At 41.7% G+C, this 23,981-nt stretch overlaps 1 protein-coding gene across 3 annotated transcripts in view; it reads left to right on the top strand.

Moving 5' to 3' along the window:
- The window catches only part of PEAR1 (platelet endothelial aggregation receptor 1), a 100,369-nt gene that overhangs the window by 47,885 nt on the left and 28,503 nt on the right, over positions 1–23,981 (top strand). For all 3 annotated transcript variants that reach the window (XM_063439904.1, XM_063439903.1, XM_063439902.1), the window contains 4 exons: positions 14,041–14,154; positions 15,333–15,437; positions 18,668–18,768; positions 22,177–22,269. In XM_063439904.1, coding sequence (XP_063295974.1) covers positions 14,041–14,154; positions 15,333–15,437; positions 18,668–18,768; positions 22,177–22,269 — 413 coding nt within the window. The remainder of the gene's footprint in view (positions 1–14,040; positions 14,155–15,332; positions 15,438–18,667; positions 18,769–22,176; positions 22,270–23,981) is intronic.

Genomic DNA, 23,981 nt, shown 5'->3' with positions numbered 1-23,981 from the left:
CTCAATCTCCTTTATCATTTAGATTGTAACTTCACAGACTGTTTCTTAAATCACTCTATAAAACTATTGTAAATAGTAGATAACAGGTTAACAGGCAAGAATCTCTAATTGTTGTGTATCAGTAAGTCTAATTATCTAGTATAGTGTCCATTACCCTTTCTTAAAGGACCAGATAAAAGACATCATACAAAAATATGAAAATGTGAAATATAATTGTGTATCACCGTCTAGTATTCCTTTTCCCAATAGCAGAATAACTCCAATAATTCCACAGGAACAAATATCGCTGGTATCACCAAATAATCCACACATGAGCCAAAGCTTAATGCTGGAACAAGACTGATTTACTGGCACACAGAGCACACAATTTATACAATACAAAACTCCTCCTCTGGGCCAGGCTAGATAATTGGGTTTGAGCAGCATGCTAAACTCAATTATCTACTGGCCAGAAAACGTACAGTTTTTCAATTTTTTAAAACAATACTTTCCATATTACATATTAATATAAATTTCCCTGGGTCTGACTTATTTCCACGAACTTGACACGAACGGCGTTCGGGAAATTTAAAGTACCGAATGAGGGGAGCACTTTCCACGAATTCTCTACATTCTAACCCTGGTAGTTTTCGTGTAAATTGACACGAACGGAGACCGTCTCTTAGCCCCAATTTCATGGAACTCTAAATCGGATACCAACACGCGGTGAGCCGGTCAATCTTCCACACGACTCGACACGAAAACTACCGAACGGATTTTCGTTAAATTTAAGTATGTTGCTCCCCAGACACGAAAACTACCAGGGTTAGAATGTAGGGAGTTCGTGGAAAGTGCTCCCCTCATTCGGTACTTTAAATTTCCCGAACGCCGTTCGTGTCAAGTTCGTGGAAATAAGTCAGACGGGACTTCCATGGGGGACCGGGTCATGCTGGAGGGCCATGCTGAAAATAGTTCCAGGCGCTCAATGCCTAAGTCCCGCTGACCGGACGTTCGGGAGTTTAAGATGGCCGCCATTCATTGTTCTCGCCACGTGTTCGGGTCCCGTAATGGCAGCCACCCAGCAGCACTCAATTAACTTGCAGTTTCACAAGATTCTACGTTCTAATTGCTACCCAGGGTGGTCCTCATTCGGTAAAATAACTATTTTACCGAACAAGGGCTTTTAACGAACATGAAATAACGAATAAGGTTAATAATCTAACGAATACAGTAGCAGGGAGGGAAAAAGTTGAATGAAGAAAGGGTGATTCTTCACAATAATCAATCTCTGGCTGTCTTTCAGTGGATTGTATGTGTGCAATTTGGGGCAAAAAAATAACTACTTTAAACAACAAAACCTAAAATCTTTAGTGTTCAACACTAGTAGCTATTTGTCAATTAAATAATAATAACAAAGTATTTAACCAGGAAAGGTACATTCAGACTACTCTGGTTTCCAAGTACGTCCTGAGGATGTTACCTTAGCCCAACATCCAGGGGTTGTTACTATTACCCAATTTAATGGTACGCATTTTATCTACCGCGGAAGGATGAAAGGCTGAGTCAACCCTGCCGGGGTTCGAACCTGCAACCCAAGGGTTGAACAAATTCTACTGATGATGCATTAGCCCACTGAAAGTTAATTTGATAAATGTTCAAATATATCAACAAGGCAAACCAGTTTAGTCTGTTTGTGAATTCTAACTTAAAAATACATGTCAACATGTCAACACAATCTTTTAACACACTTACTCTACCAAGAGGTATTTTATGTGGCCAATTTTTATTCATTACATTTTAATCAAGAGAAAAAACACAGGATTATAATTAGTGACTTTTTTTATCCACATCCAGTTCTTTTTACAGATTATTATTTAACTATACACAGATCAGTACGTTTAGTACAAGGTTAAAGGGACACTCCAGTGCCAGGAAAACAAACCGTTTTCCTGGCACTGCAGGTACCCTCTCCCTCCCACCACCCATCCCATGTTGCTGAAAGGGTGAAAACTCCTTCAGTGACTTACCTGAGACCCCCGCCGATGTCCCTCGGCGGTGGTTTCGGGCCCGCCCACGCTCCTTCCCCGCCAACGTCATCTGGCGGGGGAGACCGATCGCGCAATGCCGGGCACATTAGACCTCTCCATAGGAAAACATTGAATAAGCTTTCAATGCTTTCCTACGGGGAATTGAGCGACGCTGGAGGTCCACTAGAGACAGCCACTAGAGACAGCCACAAGAGGAGGAGTTAACCCTGCAATGTAATTATTGCAGTTTATGAAAACTGCAATATTTACAGTTGCAGGGTTTAGGGTAATGGGAGTTGGCACCCAGACCACTCCAATGGGCAAAAGTGGTCTGGGTGCCTGGAGTGTCCCTTTAAGACACATATCACTAAGCTGTCCCTTTAATTGGCACACAGACAGTTTCCATAGAGGCCATGCCAGCGGCACGGACAGTGGGATAGATCTGAATATGGTGATTGATCAAAGATTCCCACGGTATAACCAGCCTGTACTGACAACATAAAAACCGTGATTTCCTGTTTTATGCAAATAAAAAACGAGGCAGCAAAGGATCTTTTTAATTCAAAATCCTTAATCAAGACCAGATGGTTCGTTGGTTCCCCTCAGCTCTTTTCTGTATCCACATTTTTACCAAGTACTCAGCATTAAGTAGCCTGGGTTATCCCAATGAGCTTTACCTGCACTTATCTACAATCTGCTGTTTAGATGAACTGATTTTGGTTGACCCGAGGCACGGCCAATAACCTCGATCAGAGAGAGAAAATCTCTCATATTAGCGACAGAGAGATAAACCTCCCACACAACAGATTAGACAGTAGATTCTTACATAGTTACATAGTACTCTAGGCTGAAAAAAGACTCAAGTGTTTGGAGTCCAATAACACAATCTCTTTCAGAAGAGAACTCCACATCTTTATTGTTCTTACTGTTAAGAACCTCTTCTTCTGCTGTAAGTGAAATCGCCTTTCTTTCAGTCTCAATGGGCGACCTCTTGTCTGTCGTATATTCCTGCTAATAAACAGGTTAGCACATAGCGGTTAGTACTGACCCTGTATATATTTATACAGTGCTATCCTATCCCCTCTGAGGCAACTTTTTTCTGATGGGAATAATGGCCTGGGCTACTGCTCAAACTGAGAAATTGTTGGGTTTTGACATGGGGGTGTCACATAACACTTTGTGCACTGCTCTCATTTTCCCCTGTATTTTGCATTCCGCATTGTACCCCTTATCTAGCAACAGGGGCGGGGGTTGACAGCAGCATGGAGATACCCTTTGTTTAATATTTTTTTCAAGCTTGACCTCATTTACACTGTGGCCACTGATAATATTGTGTGTTGCCAATGCTTGTAGCATACACATTGTAGACATGTCCGGATAATAGCAAGTCTGAGCACAGAAGGTCTATGGAAGTTTCAAAAAGACACAGCATGCACACTGAATTCACACTAATTTCGATATAGGGTCAGAAGATTTTGATGATATCAGCCAGTGGGTCAGACTGGAGTGCGGTTATTCCTATCATGGCATGCCTACAAAGGCTGCCAAGATGGCTGCCCCCATGCTACTAATTATGCTAAATACTCATCCATGCATGAAGCTTGGGAAGGGAGTGCACTACTCATTTTATGATGGCATTAGAACGGTTGCTAACTTACATTTTGCAGCTACAGTCTGTCTTTAATTTAAAAGAACAGATGGAAACGGCTTTGGAAGAGTTAAAATTATATAAATAGAGGAGTTTGGGGACTGCAAGAGTCCAAATTTCTCAAAACTGCAGAGTCAGTAATCTGTAGGGGCAGTTGATAAATTAGCCTTCTTCCTACGCATGTTCAGCCTGACACTCCTTACTGTACCTCCTCAAGCCATGGGCAAGCATCCAGAACAGGGGGGGAACAATCATATGTCCAACCAAGCCCAAATTCTTCTGCTTCTCAGGGGTCTAAAACCCCTCACTAACTCCCGCCTTTTGCATATTCAGGAAATATAACAAAGCCTGCAGAAAGAAAGTAAAAATATATATCTTACTGACACGGTGGTGATCAGGGAAAGATAGCTTTTTTTTTCCTGGTCAATTTACTACGGGTGGTCTCCAAATCTGGATTATATCATTATCGCGTGCTTCATTAACTCTGTAAGCCAGGTTCTAGTGGGAGGGTGATATAAGAATAGTTTAATAGTCTGTCAGTGCTTTCATTCACATTAGTTTTCTACATTCTAAGAATGAATGCTAAATCACATCCCAGAGACGCAAGCTCACATTCCGATACGGGTTTATTTTATTAAGTAATTAAAGAAGATATAAAATACAACCCATTTATTTGAAGGAAACCATATGGGGCATATGAGGTTTATTTGCTCTTGCGATCCTATTATGAGAGAGGTATTACTTAAGGTATGTGTGCATTACGGGACATGACAGAGAAAGATAAACAGAGAGCACTATTAATAGTTAATAGTTCTATTTTATCGACGTGTCTCTCCGGAGAGAGAATTAAAATGTATACTATATTATTATTATTTTATTATTTATATAGCGCCAGCATAGCGCCGTAGCGCTGTACAATGGGTGCGATAGGGGCCAATACGCCTGGAGTCTGAACAATTTATCAGCCTGCCATATCTATAGGACACGGCATCACATACAGGTCGTTCTCGAAAACATGCTTCATTCATTAACATGGTCAAACCGCACAAAATGAAATTATTGGCAAGAATTAGATGATCTGCAATAAGTCCGCGTATAGTATAATATCAAGACACGTAGACAGAGAGCAGCCATTTTCCTTATCTAGCAGACGACAGTTTCCATAACAAGAGTTATCGTGAGTGATAAATAAAATGAATATTTTTGTTTGTTTTGCGTTTCATTGTAATAATTGCTTGATGTAGAGTGCACAAAGCGCGTCGGTCATTTCTCAGTATGTTATAAAATGGGGACTATTTTGGCTTCTGAACAAGCCTGAGGTTTGACCAAAGGCGGAAGGTTACTGTCACCTTGCAATGTGACGGCTGTTGGATTCAGGCATCACCTCACTTATTTAGAGACGTGATCTATGAAGTCCCCGGCGGTCGCACAAGATTCTCCATAGATCTCATGCGTGATAGTACTGACACAGGTCCGGGTAGATGAACTCATCAGATAAGATTACCGACCTTCCTCTGCACGCTGCGGCCACCACACCTTAGGCAGAGATGTCACTGTTGGGGGTCTATGCACAATGAAAGACCCTGAATGTGACAGATCCAATTTAAGTGATACTGAGAGACACTTTGGGAGGGTTATTCATTAAATTGGGAATTGCGAAGAACGGACATTTAGACTAAAATTAGCAATTTTGGTCCGTTTCTTCACTTTTCCCGATACATTGAATATAGTCCTTAGTTACAAGCAGTCATTAAGCTCCATGTAGCGGGGGCTGGTACAGATACACAGGACCCGCTATTTCAGCAATCAGATCATGGTTTAGAAACCGCGCTGCACGGATTGTGACATCATTTGTGCATTTTATTTGTGGACCCAGGACATACTTGAAAACAAGAGAAATCTCAATGTATCTTTCCTGGTCAAATATTTTATAAATAAATAAATAATGTGTTGCCAATAATGAGCCGGGAATAATGTGCGGTTCTCGACGATGGCGTTACATGTGCTGATCCAGGACATACATGTCACAGTCTGCCTGATATTAGTGGGAGCTATACTCCCCGAGCCGCAGCGGTTACTGCCTGGTAGTATAACTCCAAGCCGTCCGTTTGTGAAGATGTAACTTACTGTCTGTTATTAGGTAAAAATGTGAATTTCTTCCCTCCACTACTGAAAGCGTGTTTATAATGATTTTTACGCCGGATTTAAATGGATGAAGATTGTTTTCCTGCAAATTTCTCTCACTAAAAGCCAAACAGTCCTATCTCCAGTGCCTTCAGCGACATAACATCCTCTGTGTTCAGACTCCTTCCTGTTTTCTGTCCGCACGTCCCGTGTTTACGACTTCAATGGATGCCAGTTGCATACCTCGCAATGTTTCAAACAGACAAAGAGGGACACTTTAATTTTAGGGGTGTGAGAGGGTGGGGTGGCCAGGGACAGAGCTGCTCTGTGTGTGGCTATGGACGGGGCTGTTCTGAGAGGATTTAGGTGACTGAATTCAAATAAATGTAATTTATAACAAAAACAATGTATTTTATTTACACAGACTGATTTCTAAACACATTTATTGTAGTTTAAAGACACATTGCTGGGGGTATTATTGCTGTGGAGCTCCGTTATACACTCAGACATATTACTGGGAGTATTATTGCTGTGGAGCTCCGTTATACACTCAGACACATTACTGGGAGTATTATTGCTGTGGAGCTCTGTTATACACATCAGACACATTACTGGGAGTATTATTGCTGTGGAGCTCTGTTATACACTCAGACACATTACTGGGAGTATTATTACTGTGGAGCTCTGTTATACACTCAGACACATTACTGGGAGTATTATTGCTGTGGGGCTCTGTTATACACTCAGACACATTACTGGGAGTATTATTGCTGTGGAGCTCTGTTATACACTCAGACACATTACTGGGAGTATTATTGCTGTGGAGCTCTGTTATACACTCAGACACATTACTGGGAGTATTATTGCTGTGGAGCTCTGTTATACACTCAGACACATTACTGGGAGTATTATTGCTGTGGAGCTCTGTTATACACTCAGACACATTACTGGGTGTATTATTGCTGTGGAGCTCTGTTATACAATCAGACACATTACTGGGAGTATTATTGCTGTGGAGCTCTGTTATACACTCAGACACATTACTGGGAGTATTATTGCTGTGGAGCTCTGTTATACACAGACAATACTGGGAGTATTATTACTGTGGAGCTCTGTTATACACTCAGACACATTACTGGGAGTATTATTGCTGTGGAGCTCTGTTATACACAGACATTATTGGGAGTATTATTACTGTGGAGCTCTGTTATACACTCAGACACATTACTGGGAGTATTATTGCTGTGGAGCTCTGTTATACACTCAGACACATTACTGGGAGTATTATTACTGCGGAGCTCTGTTATACACTCAGACACATTACTGGGAGTATTATTGCTGTGGGGCTCTGTTATACACTCAGACACATTACTGGGAGTATTATTGCTGTGGAGCTCTGTTATACACTCAGACACATTACTGGGAGTATTATTGCTGTGGAGCTCTGTTATACACTCAGACACATTACTGGGAGTATTATTGCTGTGGAGCTCTGTTATACTCTCAGACACATTACTGGGAGTATTATTGCTGTGGAGCTCTGTTATACACTCAGACACATTACTGGGAGTATTATTGCTGTGGAGCTCTGTTATACACTCAGACACATTACTGGGAGTATTATTACTGTGGAGCTCTGTTATACACCCAGACACATTACTGGGAGTATTATTACTGTGGAGCTCTGTTATACACCCAGACACATTACTGGGAGTATTATTGCTGTGGAGCTCTGTTATACACTCAGACACATTACTGGGAGTATTATTGCTGTGGAGCTCTGTTATACACTCAGACACATTACTGGGAGTATTATTGCTGTGGAGCTCTGTTATACACAGACACATTACTGGGAGTATTATTGCTGTGGAGCTCTGTTATACACTCAGACACATTACTGGGAGTATTATTACTGTGGAGCTCTGTTATACACTCAGACACATTACTGGGAGTATTATGGCTGTGGAGCTCTGTTATACACTCAGACATATTACTGGGAGTATTATTGCTGTGGAGCTCTGTTATACACCCAGACACATTACTGGGAGTATTATTGCTGTGGAGCTCTGTTATACACAGACAATACTGGGAGTATTATTACTGTGGAGCTCTGTTATACACTCAGACACATTACTGGGAGTATTATTGCTGTGGAGCTCTGTTATACACATACATTATTGGGAGTATTATTACTGTGGAGCTCTGTTATACACTCAGACACATTACTGGGAGTATTATTGCTGTGGAGCTCTGTTATACACTCAGACACATTACTGGGAGTATTATTACTGTGGAGCTCTGTTATACACTCAGACACATTACTGGGAGTATTATTGCTGTGGGGCTCTGTTATACACTCAGACACATTACTGGGAGTATTATTGCTGTGGAGCTCTGTTATACACTCAGACACATTACTGGGAGTATTATTGCTGTGGAGCTCTGTTATACACTCAGACACATTACTGGGAGTATTATTGCTGTGGAGCTCTGTTATACTCTCAGACACATTACTGGGAGTATTATTGCTGTGGAGCTCTGTTATACACTCAGACACATTACTGGGAGTATTATTGCTGTGGAGCTCTGTTATACACAGACACATTACTGGGAGTATTATTACTGTGGAGCTCTGTTATACACCCAGACACATTACTGGGAGTATTATTACTGTGGAGCTCTGTTATACACCCAGACACATTACTGGGAGTATTATTGCTGTGGAGCTCTGTTATACACTCAGACACATTACTGGGAGTATTATTGCTGTGGAGCTCTGTTATACACTCAGACACATTACTGGGAGTATTATTGCTGTGGAGCTCTGTTATACACTCAGACACATTACTGGGAGTATTATTACTGTGGAGCTCTGTTATACACTCAGACACATTACTGGGAGTATTATGGCTGTGGAGCTCTGTTATACACTCAGACATATTACTGGGAGTATTATTGCTGTGGAGCTCTGTTATACACCCAGACACATTACTGGGAGTATTATTACTGTGGGGCTCTGTTATACACTCAGACACATTGCTGGGAGTATTATTGCTGTGGTGCTCTGTTATACACTCAGACAAATTACTGGGAGTATTATTGCTGTGGAGCTCTGTTATACACAGACACATTACTGGGAGTATTATTGCTGTGGAGCTCTGTTATACACCCAGACACATTACTGGGAGTATTATTGCTGTGGAGCTCTGTTATACACTCAGACACATTACTGGGAGTATTATTGCTATGGAGCTCTGTTATACACTCAGACACATTACTGGGAGTATTATTGCTGTGGAGCTCTGTTATACACAGACATTACTGGGAGTATTATTGCTGTGGAGCTCTGTTATACACAGACATTACTGGGAGTATTATTACTGTGGAGCTCTGTTATACACTCAGACACATTACTGGGAGTATTATTGCTGTGGAGCTCTGTTATACAATCAGACACATTACTGGGATTATTATTGCTGTGGAGCTCTGTTATACACAGACATTACTGGGAGTATTATTGCTGTGGAGCTCTGTTATACACAGACATTACTGGGAGTATAATTACTGTGGAGCTCTGTTATACACTCAGACACATTACTGGGAGTATTATTGCTGTGGAGCTCTGTTATACACAGACATTATTGGGAGTATTATTACTGTGGAGCTCTGTTATACACTCAGACACATTACTGGGAGTATTATTGCTGTGGAGCTCTGTTATACACTCAGACACATTACTGGGAGTATTATTACTGTGGAGCTCTGTTATACACTCAGACACATTACTGGGAGTATTATTGCTGTGGAGCTCTGTTATACACTCAGACACATTACTGGGAGTATTATTGCTGTGGAGCTCTGTTATACTCTCAGACACATTACTGGGAGTATTATTGCTGTGGAGCTCTGTTATACACTCAGACACATTACTGGGAGTATTATTGCTGTGGAGCTCTGTTATACACAGACACATTACTGGGAGTATTATTACTGTGGAGCTCTGTTATACACCCAGACACATTACTGGGAGTATTATTACTGTGGAGCTCTGTTATACACCCAGACACATTACTGGGAGTATTATTGCTGTGGAGCTCTGTTATACACTCAGACACATTACTGGGAGTATTATTGCTGTGGAGCTCTGTTATACACTCAGACACATTACTGGGAGTATTATTGCTGTGGAGGTCTGTTATACACAGACACATTACTGGGAGTATTATTGCTGTGGAGCTCTGTTATACACTGAGACACATTACTGGGAGTATTATTGCAGTGGAGCTCTGTTATACACTCAGACACATTACTGGGAGTATTATTGCTGTGGAGCTCTGTTATACACTCAGACACATTACTGGGAGTATTATTACTGTGGAGCTCTGTTATACACTCAGACACATTACTGGGAGTATTATGGCTGTGGAGCTCTGTTATACACTCAGACACATTACTGGGAGTATTATTGCTGTGGAGCTCTGTTATACACCCAGACACATTACTGGGAGTATTATTACTGTGGGGCTCTGTTATACACTCAGACACATTGCTGGGAGTATTATTGCTGTGGAGCTCTGTTATACACTCAGACACATTACTGGGAGTATTATTGCTGTGGAGCTCTGTTATACACAGACACATTACTGGGAGTATTATTGCTGTGGAGCTCTGTTATACACCCAGACACATTACTGGGAGTATTATTGCTGTGGAGCTCTGTTATACACTCAGACACATTACTGGGAGTATTATTGCTGTGGGGCTCTGTTATACACTCAGACACATTACTGGGGGTATTATTGCTGTGGAACTCTGTTATACACTCAGACACATTACTGGGAGTATTATTGATGTGGAGCTCTGTAATAACGTATTACTGGGAGCATTGCTGTGGAGCTCTGTTATACACCCAGGCACATTACTGGGAGTATTATTGCTGGGGAGCTCTGTTATACACCCAGACACATTACTGGGAGTATTATTGCTGTGGAGCTCTGTTATACACCCAGACACATTACTGGGAGTATTATTACTTTGGGGCTCTGTTATACACTCAGACACATTGCTGGGAGTATTATTGCTGTGGAGCTCTGTTATACACTCAGACACATTACTGGGAGTATTATTGCTGTGGAGCTCTGTTATACACAGACACATTACTGGGAGTATTATTGCCGTGGAGCTCTGTTATACACCCAGACACATTACTGGGAGTATTATTGCTGTGGAGCTCTGTTATACACTCAGACACATTACTGGGAGTATTATTGCTATGGAGCTCTGTTATACACTCAGACACATTACTGGGAGTATTATTGCTGTGGGGCTCTGTTATACACCCAGACACATTACTGGGAGTATTATTGCTGTGGAGCTCTGTTATACACGGAGACACATTGCTGGGAGTATTATTGCTATGGGGCTCTGTTATACACGCAGACACATTACTGAGAGTATTATTGCTGTGGAGCTCTGTTATACACTCAGACACTTTACTGGGAGTATTATTGCTGTGGAACTCTGTTATACACTCAGACACATTACTGGGAGTATTATTGCTGTGGAGCTCTGTAATAACGTATTACTGGGAGCATTGCTGTGGAGCTCTGTTATACACCCAGACACATTACTGGGAGTATTATTGCTGTGTAGCTCTGTTAGGTGGTAGTATTATTACTGTGGGGCTCTGTTATACACTCAGACACATTACTGGGAGTATTATTGCTGTGGAGCTCTGTTATACACCCAGACACATTACTGGGAGTATTATTACTGTGGGGCTCTGTTATACACTCAGTCCCATTACTGGGAGTATTGTTGCTGTAGAGCTCTGTTATACACTCAGTCCCATTACTGGGAGTATTATTGCTGTGGAGCTCTGTTATACACTCAGACACATTACTGGGAGTATTATTGCTGTGGGCTCTGTTATACACTCAGACACATTACTGGGAGTATTATTACTGTGGAGCTCTGTTATACACTCAGACACATTACTGGGAGTATTATTGCTGTGGGGCTCTGTTATACACTCAGACACATTACTGGGAGTATTATTGCTGTGGGGCTCTGTTATACACTCAGACACATTACTGGGAGTATTATTGCTGTGGAGCTCTGTTATACACTCAGACACATTACTGGGAGTATTATTGCTGTGGAGCTCTGTAATAACATATTACTGGGAGCATTGCTGTGGAGCTCTGTTATACACCCAGACACATTACTGGGAGTATTATTGCTGTGGAGCTCTGTTATACACCCAGACACATTACTGGTAGTATTATTACTGTGGGGCTCTGTTATACACTCAGACACATTACTGGGAGTATTATTACTGCGGAGCTCTGTTATACACTCAGACACATTACTGGGAGTATTATTGCTGTGGAGCTCTGTTATACACTCAGACACATTACTGGGAGTATTATTGCTGTGTAGCTCTGTTATACACTCAGACACATTACTGGGAGTATTATTGCTGTGGAGCTCTGTTATACACTCAGACACATTACTGGGAGTATTATTGCTGTGGAGCTCTGTTATACACTCAGACACATTACTGGGAGTATTATTGCTGTGTAGCTCTGTTATACACTCAGACACATTACTGGGAGTATTATTGCTGTGGTGCTCTGTTATACACTCAGACACATTACTGGGAGTATTATTGCTGTGGGGCTCTGTTATACACTCAGACACATTACTGGGAGTATTATTGCTGTGGAGCTCTGTTATACACCCAGACACATTACTGGGAGTATTATTGCTGTGGGGCTCTGTTATACACTCAGACACATTACTGGGAGTATTATTGCTGTGGAGCTCTGTTATACACTCAGACACATTACTGGGAGTATTATTGATGTGGAGCTCTGTTATACACTCAGACACATTACTGGGAGTATTATTACTGTGGAGCTCTGTTATACACTCAGACACATTACTGGGAGTATTATTACTGTGGAGCTCTGTTATACACTCAGACACATTACTGGGAGTATTATTGCTGTGGAGCTCTGTTATACACTCAGACACATTACTGGGAGTATTATTGCTGTGGAGCTCTGTTATACACTCAGACACATTACTGGGAGTATTATTGCTGTGGAGCTCTGTTATACACTCAGACACATTACTGGGAGTAATATTGCTGTGGAGCTCTGTTATACACTCAGACACATTACTGGGAGTATTATTGCTGTGGGGCTCTGTTATACACTCAGACACATTACTGGGAGTATTATTCCTATGGAGCTCTGTTATACACTCAGACACATTACTGGGAGTATTATTGCTGTGGGGCTCTGTTATACACTCAGATACATTACTGGGAGTATTATTACTGTGGGGCTCTGTTATACACTCAGACACATTACTGGGAGTATTATTGATGTGGAGCTCTGTTATACACTCAGACACATTACTGGGAGTATTATTACTGTGGAGCTCTGTTATACACTCAGACACATTACTGGGAGTATTATTACTGTGGAGCTCTGTTATACACTCAGACACATTACTGGGAGTATTATTGCTGTGGAGCTCTGTTATACACTCAGACACATTACTGGGAGTATTATTGCTGTAGAGCTCTGTTATACACTCAGACACATTACTGGGAGTATTATTGCTGTGGAGCTCTGTTATACACACAGACACATTACCGGGAGTATTGTTGCTGTGGAGCTCTGTTATACACTCAGACACATTACTGGGAGTATTATTGCTGTGGAGCTCTGTTATACACTCAGACACATTACTGGGAGTATTATTGCTGTGGGACTCTGTGATACACTCAGACACATTACTGGGAGTATTATTGCTGTGGAGCTCTGTTATACACTCAGACACATTACTGGGAGTATTATTGCTGTGGAGCTCTGTTATACACTCAGACATTGATTCTATTAGAACTACACTAGCCAGTACTGCAGCTGCAAGTCCTAGAAAGCCTAGCCATCGTGTATAGCACACAAAAGGCTCACCAAATGTCTGCTGCCCAAGAGTTCTGCCGAATGCAATTTATTTTATTTATTGTAATTGGACGCTTCCCTTTTAAAATAATAATACAATTAGAAATGAGGCCTAAATACTGGAAATGGCGAGTCATTGAAGTGCAGGTATATTACAAATGTAATTTTTTTCTCTGTCGAGTATTTTAAACAGTAACAGTCACCGTTACACAGCCCCATGTGATGTTACAATGTCTGGATACCGCCATGTTTGCCGTCATTAACCTGCGCTCTGATTGCTTTGCAGGATGGACACGTGTCGGGCATGGATTGCCGTGATACTCCTTTGGTTGTGTTCCCAGATACGAGCTGGCACTGCGCTCAGTCCCACAGATCCAAATGTTTGCAGTTATTGGGAAAGGTAAGGAAACAACGTTACAGGCACAGTGTATTCCTAAGGTATCGGCTGGTGTTTAGAATCCAGTGTTCGGATCCGCACTGCGAGGAAACAGATGATCGTCGCAGACCTTCCTGCTTCCCGAGGTTTCATTTCAGAGCTTTGGGGTCAATGATCTCCCTCACAAACAAAAGCCTTGCTAGATGGATAGCAGAAGCACATCCGAAAATAAAGTGACCTATACAAATAATAGAATAATAATAATAATAATATAATAATAATAATATTATAATAATATAATAATAATATAATAATAATAATAATAATATAATAATACTACTAATAATATAATAATAATAATATAATAATAATAATATAATAATATAATAATAATAATCATAATATAATAATAATATAATAATAATAATAATAATAATAGAATTTGGGTCAGTGCCAGCACAGTCACTCAGTGTCTGGAGATCATGGTTTTAGGCTGGAATTGGTCTAACTGTAAGGGTGAGATGAAGATTTCTGTATATTCTATAGAACTTCTCTGGAATACCCAATGGCAACCCATGGAAAACACGGATAGAGCAATCAAACTCCCCAGAGAGAAAGCCAGACCCCATAGAAACCTGCATTCTCTCTACTCTGAATGATGCACAGAATCACCCCCTATATCAGCATCAGGGCAGTCTTCTTATATCCCAGCAACAACGCTCCCTAAGCTAACTGCATACCCCAGGTGGGAGTTATCCAACTGAAACACGCAGAGTTTACTGTGTCCAACTGATGGCCAGTTACAGTGAACCAACATTTTTACATTTATCCTTTAGCTCACTATCAAAACTGTATGCCAATCCTGTGCACTTAGTGATGGCAATATAACGGTCAGCCTAAGCAAAGTAAGTAAACCGTAAATATATATATAAAGACATTCATTTGGGAAACTCTGAAACAAAGAATTCAAAGTGGCGCTGTCACTATGGAAGTTGATGGAGTTATTAAACACATTTTATGGGGATTTCTCCACTTTTGATAAATCTCCCCGCACAGCGATATCACTTAGAATACAGAGACGTAGGATGTTCCTGTTTGCCAAGGGGGTAGAAACAGGCATTAAATTATCCTTTATTACATGATGCATTGGACAAAGTGTCACTGGCTACGTGTGTGTCATGTCAATGTGTCTTGTTCCCCAGCTTTACCACAGCCGTAAAAGAAGCGTACCCCCATCCGTACAGCCAGCTCACCCCAGATTCCTGTGACATCACATGGAACTACTTCAAAGCCTGCAACCAGCAAAAGTAAGCCTCTTATTACACTGTCTGTAGCATGGAAGAACCTGCTCTCTGGGTACTACATAGTAACACTGTCTGTAGTATGGAAGAACCTGCTCTCTGGGTACTACATAGTAACACTGTCTGTAGTATGGAAGAACCTGCTCTCTGGATACTACATAGTAACACTGTCTGTAGCATGGAAGAACCTGCTCTCTGGGTAATACATAGTAACACTGTCTGTAGCATGGAAGAACCTGCTCTCTGGGTAATACATACTAACACTGTCTGTAGTATAGAAGAACCTGCTCTCTCGGTAATACATAGTAACACTGTCTGTAGCATGGAAGAACCTGCTCTCTGGGTACTACATAGTAACACTGTCTGTAGTATAGAAGAACCTGCTCTCTCGGTAATACATAGTAACACTGTCTGTAGCATGGAAGAATCTGCTCTCTGGGTAATACATAGTAACACTGTCTGTAGCATGGAAGAACCTGCTCTCCGGGTAATACATAGTAACACTGTCTGTAGCATGGAAGAACCTGCTCTCTGGGTAATACATACTAACACTGTCTGTAGCATGGAAGAACCTGCTCTCCGGGTAATACATAGTAACACTGTCTGTAGCATGGAAGAACCTGCTCTCTGGGTAATACATAGTAACACTGTCTGTAGTATGGAAGAACCTGCTCTCTGGGTAATACATAGTAACACTGTCTGTAGCATGGAAGAACCTGCTCTCTGGGTAATACATAGTAACACTGTCTGTAGTATGGAAGAACCTGCTCTCTGGGTAATACATAGTAACACTGTCTGTAGCATGGAAGAACCTGCTCTCTGGGTAATACATAGTAACACTGTCTGTAGTATGGAAGAACCTGCTCTCTGGGTACTACATAGTAACACTGTCTGTAGTATGGAAGAACCTGCTCTCTGGGTACTACATAGTAACACTGTCTGTAGTATGGAAGAACCTGCTCTCTGGGTACTACATAGTAACACTGTCTGTAGTATGGAAGAACCTGCTCTCTGGGTAATACATAGTAACACTGTCTGTAGCATGGAAGAACCTGCTCTCTGGGTAATACATAGTAACACTGTCTGTAGCATGGAAGAACCTGCTCTCTGGGTAATACATAGTAACACTGTCTGTAGCATGGAAGAACCTGCTCTCCGGGTACTACATAGTAACACTGTCTGTAGCATGGAAGAACCTGCTCTCCGGGTAATACATAGTAACACTGTCTGTAGCATGGAAGAACCTGCTCTCCGGGTAATACATAGTAACACTGTCTGTAGCATGGAAGAACCTGCTCTCTGGGTAATACATACTAACACTGTCTGTAGCATGGAAGAACCTGCTCTCCGGGTAATACATAGTAACACTGTCTGTAGCATGGAAGAACCTGCTCTCCGGGTAATACATAGTAACACTGTCTGTAGCATGGAAGGACCTGCTCTCTGGGTACTACATGGTAATACTGTCTGTAGCATGGAAGAACCTGCTCTCTTGGTAATACATAGTAACACTGTCTGTAGCATGGAAGAACCTGCTGTCCAGGTAATACATAGTTACACTGTCTGTAGCATGGAAGAACCTGCTCTCTGGGTACTACATGGTAACACTGTCTGTAGCATGGAAGAACCTGCTCTCTCGGTAATACATAGTAACACTGTCTGTAGCATGGAAGAACCTGCTCTCCGGGTAATACATAGTTGCACTGTCTGTAGCATGGAAGAACCTTCTCTCTCGGTAATACATAGTAACACTGTCTGTAGCATGGAAGAACCTGCTCTCTGGGTACTACATGGTAACACTGTCTGTAGCATGGAAGAACCTGCTCTCTGGGTAATACATAGTAACACTGTCTGTAGCATGTAAGAACCCGCTATCTGGGTAATACATAGTTGCACTGTCTGTAGCATGGAAGAACCTTCTCTCTCGGTAATACATAGTAACACTGTCTGTAGCATGGAAGAACCTGCTCTCCGGGTAATACATAGTTGCACTGTCTGTAGCATGGAAGAACCTTCTCTCTCGGTAATACATAGTAACACTGTCTGTAGCATGGAAGAACCTGCTCTCTGGGTACTACATGGTAACACTGTCTGTAGCATGGAAGAACCTGCTCTCTCGGTAATACATAGTAACACTGTCTGTAGCATGGAAGAACCTGCTCTCCGGGTAATACATAGTTGCACTGTCTGTAGCATGGAAGAACCTTCTCTCTCGGTAATACATAGTAACACTGTCTGTAGCATGGAAGAACCTGCTCTCTGGGTACTACATGGTAACACTGTCTGTAGCATGGAAGAACCTGCTCTCTGGGTAATACATAGTAACACTGTCTGTAGCATGTAAGAACCCGCTATCTGGTTAATACATAGTAACACTGTCTGTAGCATGTAAGAACCTGCTCTCTGGTAGATTCATAGTAACACTGTCTGTAGCATGGAAGAACCTGCTCTCTGGTAGATTCCTAGTTATACTGTCTGTAGCATGGAAGAACCTGCTCTCTGGTAGATTCATAGTTATACTGTCTGTAGCATGGAAGAACCTGCTCTCTGGGTACTACATGGTAACACTGTCTGTAGCATGTAAGTACCCGCTATCTGGGTAATACATAGTAACACTGTCTGTAGCATGTAAGAACCTGCTCTCTGGTAGATTCATAGTAACACTGTCTGTAGCATGGAAGAACCTGCTCTCTGGTAGATTCATAGTAACACTGTCTGTAGCATGGAAGAACCTGCTCTCTGGTAGATTCATAGTTATACTGTCTGTAGCATGGAAGAACCTGCTCTCTGGTAGATTCATAGTTATACTGTCTGTAGCATGGAAGAACCTGCTCTCTGGGTAATACATAGTAACACTGTCTGTAGCATGGAAGAACCTGCTCTCTCTGTGATACATAGTTACACTGTCTGTAGCATGGGAGAACCTGCTCTCTGGGTAATACATAGTAACACTGTCTGTAGTATGGAAGAACCTTACTAAGCCCGTATATAAATACTATGCGGAAAGGAGAAAGATTACGCTGCACAGTGAGGGCGGAGAAGTTTGAGAGTGCACAGTCCAGGGAGATTGTCTCACTTTGTCAGACACCTCGCAGTGGTTCTATGTGTAATATTAACACAGATTTTAATGTGGAATCATATTATTACCAAAAACAAAGAGATTCTGGAGAGGTGCTCTTGCAATGGTTTGTAGATTGTCTATAAAGATTATCCACTCACGAACATGTCTTCTTTAGGGTTGTGTACCGGACAGCGTACCGCCATGGTGTCAAGGTGGATTATCGAAGGAGGTACAGATGTTGCCAGGGGTTTTACGAAAGCAACGAGATTTGTGTCCGTAAGTCATATTAGTAAATGTTCGGATGTCAACATTAGTATATATTATTATTATTATTATTATATTATTATTATTTTATTATTTATATATCTATATGTCGTTGTTCTTACACACGCAATGCATGGTGTCTCATGCGGCAGGGTTGGGTTCATTAGATAAATATAAATTATTATTTCTCATGGTACCACTCATCAGAAAATATGATTTTACCTTCAAAATCACCTTATTCACAGCTTGAATCTAGACCCAAACACCCCTTACTTTCTAAAGGAACTGGGGATGGGCTAGTGTCGCTCACAGAGGTCGAGTCCCAACTCCAGCAGCAAACAGCATTATCTCTGCATAGAAGACATACCTCCCAAGTGTCCCTATTTAGGAAGGACAGTCCCTATTTTGGGCCCAAATCCTCTGTCCCTCGTTTCTCTCCAAATGTCCCTATTTTCTAGGTGCTCCATATTGTTGGTGTGTCTGAGCGTATATACGAGCTCCTCAGCAATAATACTCCCAATAACGTGTCTGAGTGTATAACAGAGCTCCACAGCAATAATACTCCCAGTAATGTGTCTGAGTGTATAACAGAGCTCCACAGCAATAATACTCACAGTAATGTGTCTGAGTGCATAACAGAGCTCCACAGCAATAATACTCCCAGTAATGTGTCTGAGTGCATAACAGAGCTCCACAGCAATAATACTCCCAGTAATGTGTCTGAGTGTATAACAGAGCTCCACAGCAATAATACTCCCAGTAATGTGTCTGAGTGTATAACAGAGCTCCACAGCAATAATACTCCCAGTAATGTGTCTGAGTGTATAACAGAGCTCCACAGCAATAATACTCCCAGTAATGTGTCTGAGTGCATAACAGAGCTCCACAGCAATACTACTCCCAGTAATGTGTCTGAGTGTATAACAGAGCTCCTCAGCAATAATTCTCCCAGTAACGTGTCTGAGTGTATAACAGAGCTCCACAGAACTAACACTCCCAGTAATGTGTCTGAGTGCATAACAGAGCTCCACAGCAATAATACTCCAAGTAATGTGTCTGAGTGCATAACAGAGCTCCACAGTAATAATACTCCCAGTAATGTCTGAGTGTATAACAGAGCCCCACAGCAATAATACTCCCAGTAATGTGTCTGAGTGTATATCAGAGCTCCACAGCAATAATATTCCCAGTAATGTGTCTGAGTGCATAACAGAGCTCCACAGCAATAATACTCCCAGTAATGTGTCTGAGTGTATAACAGAGCTCCACAGAAATAACACTCCCAGTAATGTGTCTGAGTGTATAACAGAGCTCCACAGCAATAATACTCCCAGTAATGTGTCTGAGTGTATAACAGAGCTCCACAGTAATAATACTCCCAGTAATGTGTCTGAGCGTATAAAAGAGCCCCACAGTAATAATACTCCCAGTAATGTGTCTTTAAACTCCAGTAAATGTGTTTAGAAATAAGATACATTGTCTTTGCTTTAAATTACATTTTAGCTCTGTAAATTGATACATTGTTTTTAAGTCCATTAAAGTTTCTCAGAACAGCCTGCCCCTGGCCATACCCCCACTCACACCCCCTCTCAGTTCATTGGAAATGTTGGCAGGTATGTAGTGAGACAGACTCCCAGCGCCATGCCAAAGTGCGTGCAGTAGTGATGGTGTGCTATGTGTTAAGTCGAGCAGATCGTTTCTGTATCAGACAGCACTGGCCGTTGACACTTTGTAATAAAGAAGTGATATCGAGCTATGTAACAGTGAGCGCAGGCCCTCGCAGGCTTCCTATCTCCGTCTGTTATTCCCAACTCCCTGCTGGGTTTTTCAGAGCTCAGTTTTCAGGCTTTGTGCCATATAACAGAATCTCCTTGCTGATTAGTAGCCCTGCTCGCTGTTGTTTTTGGAAAGACTTGAAGCAGCTCCGGGCCTCCCTGCTCGCTCTCTGCTAGTGATTGACTGCGTAGCTCCCATCTGGGATTCTGATTGGTTTATACAGCCTGTACGGACACAACATAGAGAGAGTGAGGTCACTGGCAACCACTGCAGGTCATTGAAAGCATGTGGCCCAAAATGGCGGCCCCACAGATCAACCCAGCGGGGAACGATGGAGGAATCCTGAATTAAACAATGATATTTTAGGTTTCAATGTAGAACAGACTCCAGAAATCTCCTACATCTCAATATATTCTCATGCAGTTCCTGATGACATACTGCAATAGTCCACAGACAGCTGATTAATAAAAGGCTGAGCTCTGTAGATAAATTAATATATCATTAGGCCTATTATCAATGTACATTGGCTGAATCATTACTGGATTCTTGTACCATGGGAGTTTGTTTTACCCACAGTCCCCCAAACCATAATGTGCAGAGGTGACTTCACCCAATGTGACGACAGGACTGTGACTCTCCTCGTCTCTGCCCGTAGCCGCCATTTCTGTAGGATGGCTCACAGCCACACATTGTCCGTGGTATACAGATAGTGACACATCATGCTGACATGACTGAATGGAGTTATCTCGTTCGGTACATTTTCTTACAGAGCGAACGGCAGTATATTATTGGCTGTCATAATCTACAGCAGAGATTCTCTCACTGTTATTATTATTTTATTATTTATATAGCGCCATCAGATTCCCCAGCACTGTACAATGGGATAATTCATGGTGTAACCGTACCCCCCAATCCACATGGGGAGACGAGGAGCGTGTGTACAGACTAAACATGGCGGCAGGAATAAAATGTACCTAGAACTGATCTATTTTATTAAAAATATTCTGTTAGCGTTCTGGGCTGGCTAATGTGAATTCTGTGCAAATGTGCCGCCTATCGTCAACGCACAGTGTGTTGGCGTCAGCCTGTAGCAGCATGGCTCCCCTCAAGTAGCTCATAGCGCAAGGACTATATAACTTGTCATAAAGGAAAAGGCTAGATTTAATTGCTTTACAAGCAGTCTAGGTAATACTTCATACACATCATCACTGAGTACTGACTGGCCATTCCCCAGGATCGGCTGATATATCCTTTCTCCTCCAGCACTGGCCTCTATAAGCTCCCCTCCCCCCAGCCACTAGTGTTCTTCTATGCCACATGTCTGCCCTGACTCTGCCCTACCCTTGTCCTCCTTCCTCCAAATCAAGTGTACTTGTTATATACGATGATGTTCTAATATTATTATTATTGGTTATTATTTATATAGCGCCGGCTTATTCCGCAGCGCTTTACAATAAGATGTGTAACTATTTGTAAAATACCCTGGTGCCCCCTTTGATGGGGTCATGTTCCCTGCTGTCTTTAACCCCTTAAGGACACATGAAACGTGTGACATGTCATGATTCCCCTTTATTCCAGAAGTTTGGTCCTTAAGGGGTTAAAAGAACTTTGATATGAAGTGAGCTCTCTCCTCTCTTTACCCAGCTCGTTGTGAAAAGGAATGTGTCCACGGCCGCTGTGTGGCACCTAACCAATGCCAGTGTGAGCCAAACTGGAGGGGAGCGGACTGCTCGAGCTGTGAGTATACGGACACAGGGGGCCACATGGGGACTGACTCACTATTCATATTAACAAGGAGACAATCGTAATAATATCCACACTAACCAAGCTGCACCTAACGCATCACAGTGAAAATAAATCAACTAATAAATAAAATACATAAACAGCGATACAAAGATAAAAAAAAATCACGTTTGGATACTCGATATTTCCACAGATTTAGGCACCACTCTTTATGTAACATCCTACTGGTAACAATTAAGGGCCACTCGTTTATATGGACAGAAAAGGGAAAAAATATATATTTTTAGATTAACTTAAAACTGAATATTTTGTCTGATTTTATTATTTTTATTTGTGAATTGATTTATTTATACTGTGAAATTGTGATGCATTTCTTAAATAAATAAATAAATGGAAAATAAAATGAGCAAACTTGCAAATTCTAAGTAAGGAACTTATCGACACTAAACATTCTGCCCGAAACATTTCAAAATGCGACCAATCTCTGGTGCCAGTTAGCAAATTCTCAGAAATATTACCCTCCGTACAACACACGCCACAAACAATAAAACAGAGATAAATCTCAGTAACTATGGCAACTCCGGGACATAAATGAACAGTCACATCGGAATAAAGTCTATCACACGCTGTATTTCTAGAGATCGCAATTAACGTTTACATTCAGTATCTTTGTCGACCTCTAAAAACGGCTGAAAGAAAATGAAAGTCTGCAGGTTTTAGTGGCTGAACGTCTTTTACCACGCATGCGGTTTCGTCAACCACTTCGATGAGACGAACAGTTACAGTGCATACAGTGTCCCTTTAAATCGACGGTTGTATGTCTGCTAGACGTTACTATGGCTAGTTTCAGGAATTCGACACATTCTGCTATATGAACACATGGTTTTTATTTTTAGCTTTTTGACCCTTTTGGTTTGCGGACATATTTTGGCAGGGAGACTATCACCAGACACAGTCTCCACACCGATAACGTTCGATGATCTTTAGTAACAGACTATGAGCAGATCCTCGCTAGTTCTCAGAGGATCCCGAGCAATGTGTTCCCACGCAGGGAGATCTCCCGAGGGATTGCACTTAATAAGAAAATGCTTTCAGTAATTCAAGTTACGACGTTCCCATAATCAAACTTAAATTCTTTCCCTGAGCAAAGCAGCATCTGAACTCTAAGCCTCCTGTAAATATAGACTGCATTAGTCTCCTTACCTGCACCCAGGGGCATTGTGGGTAAAGATGTTAAACAGGTCCTCACCAAGGTGGGCAAGATGTGTGTGAACGTCACGGGCTACAACTGGCACCGGAGACTACATTTCCCATGATGCTCAGCCAGCCAACACGGTCAGACCAATTCCACTATTCATGATGTGTAAAACTTTTAAATTACTATTTTCCCTTAAAGCTACAGAATTTTAGCACAAAAAGACCCAGAAACCGTGTGGAACTGGCATGGGAATCGCAAGGTCAGAACAAGATAATACGTCATGAAAAAAACGCAAAGTTTACTATTCCTCTAAGTCCGCTAATAACATGCCAATCCCTCCCCAATTCCCAATAATTCTCAGTTTAATGAAAAACTCATTAAATCTCACATTACGAAAAAGCTAGACGAATATCAAGTGCAAGACAACTATTGAATCATGTTCATACCATAGGCAGTTACCTAGATCACACTTTGGGTACCAATGACAGCTCAGTTCTGCGGATGCCTG

Source organism: Pelobates fuscus, chromosome 13 (genome assembly GCF_036172605.1).
Source record: "Pelobates fuscus isolate aPelFus1 chromosome 13, aPelFus1.pri, whole genome shotgun sequence".
NCBI lineage: Eukaryota > Metazoa > Chordata > Amphibia > Anura > Pelobatidae > Pelobates > Pelobates fuscus.
Note: the sequence above shows the minus strand (reverse complement) of the source record. Positions and strands in the feature narration are given on the sequence as shown.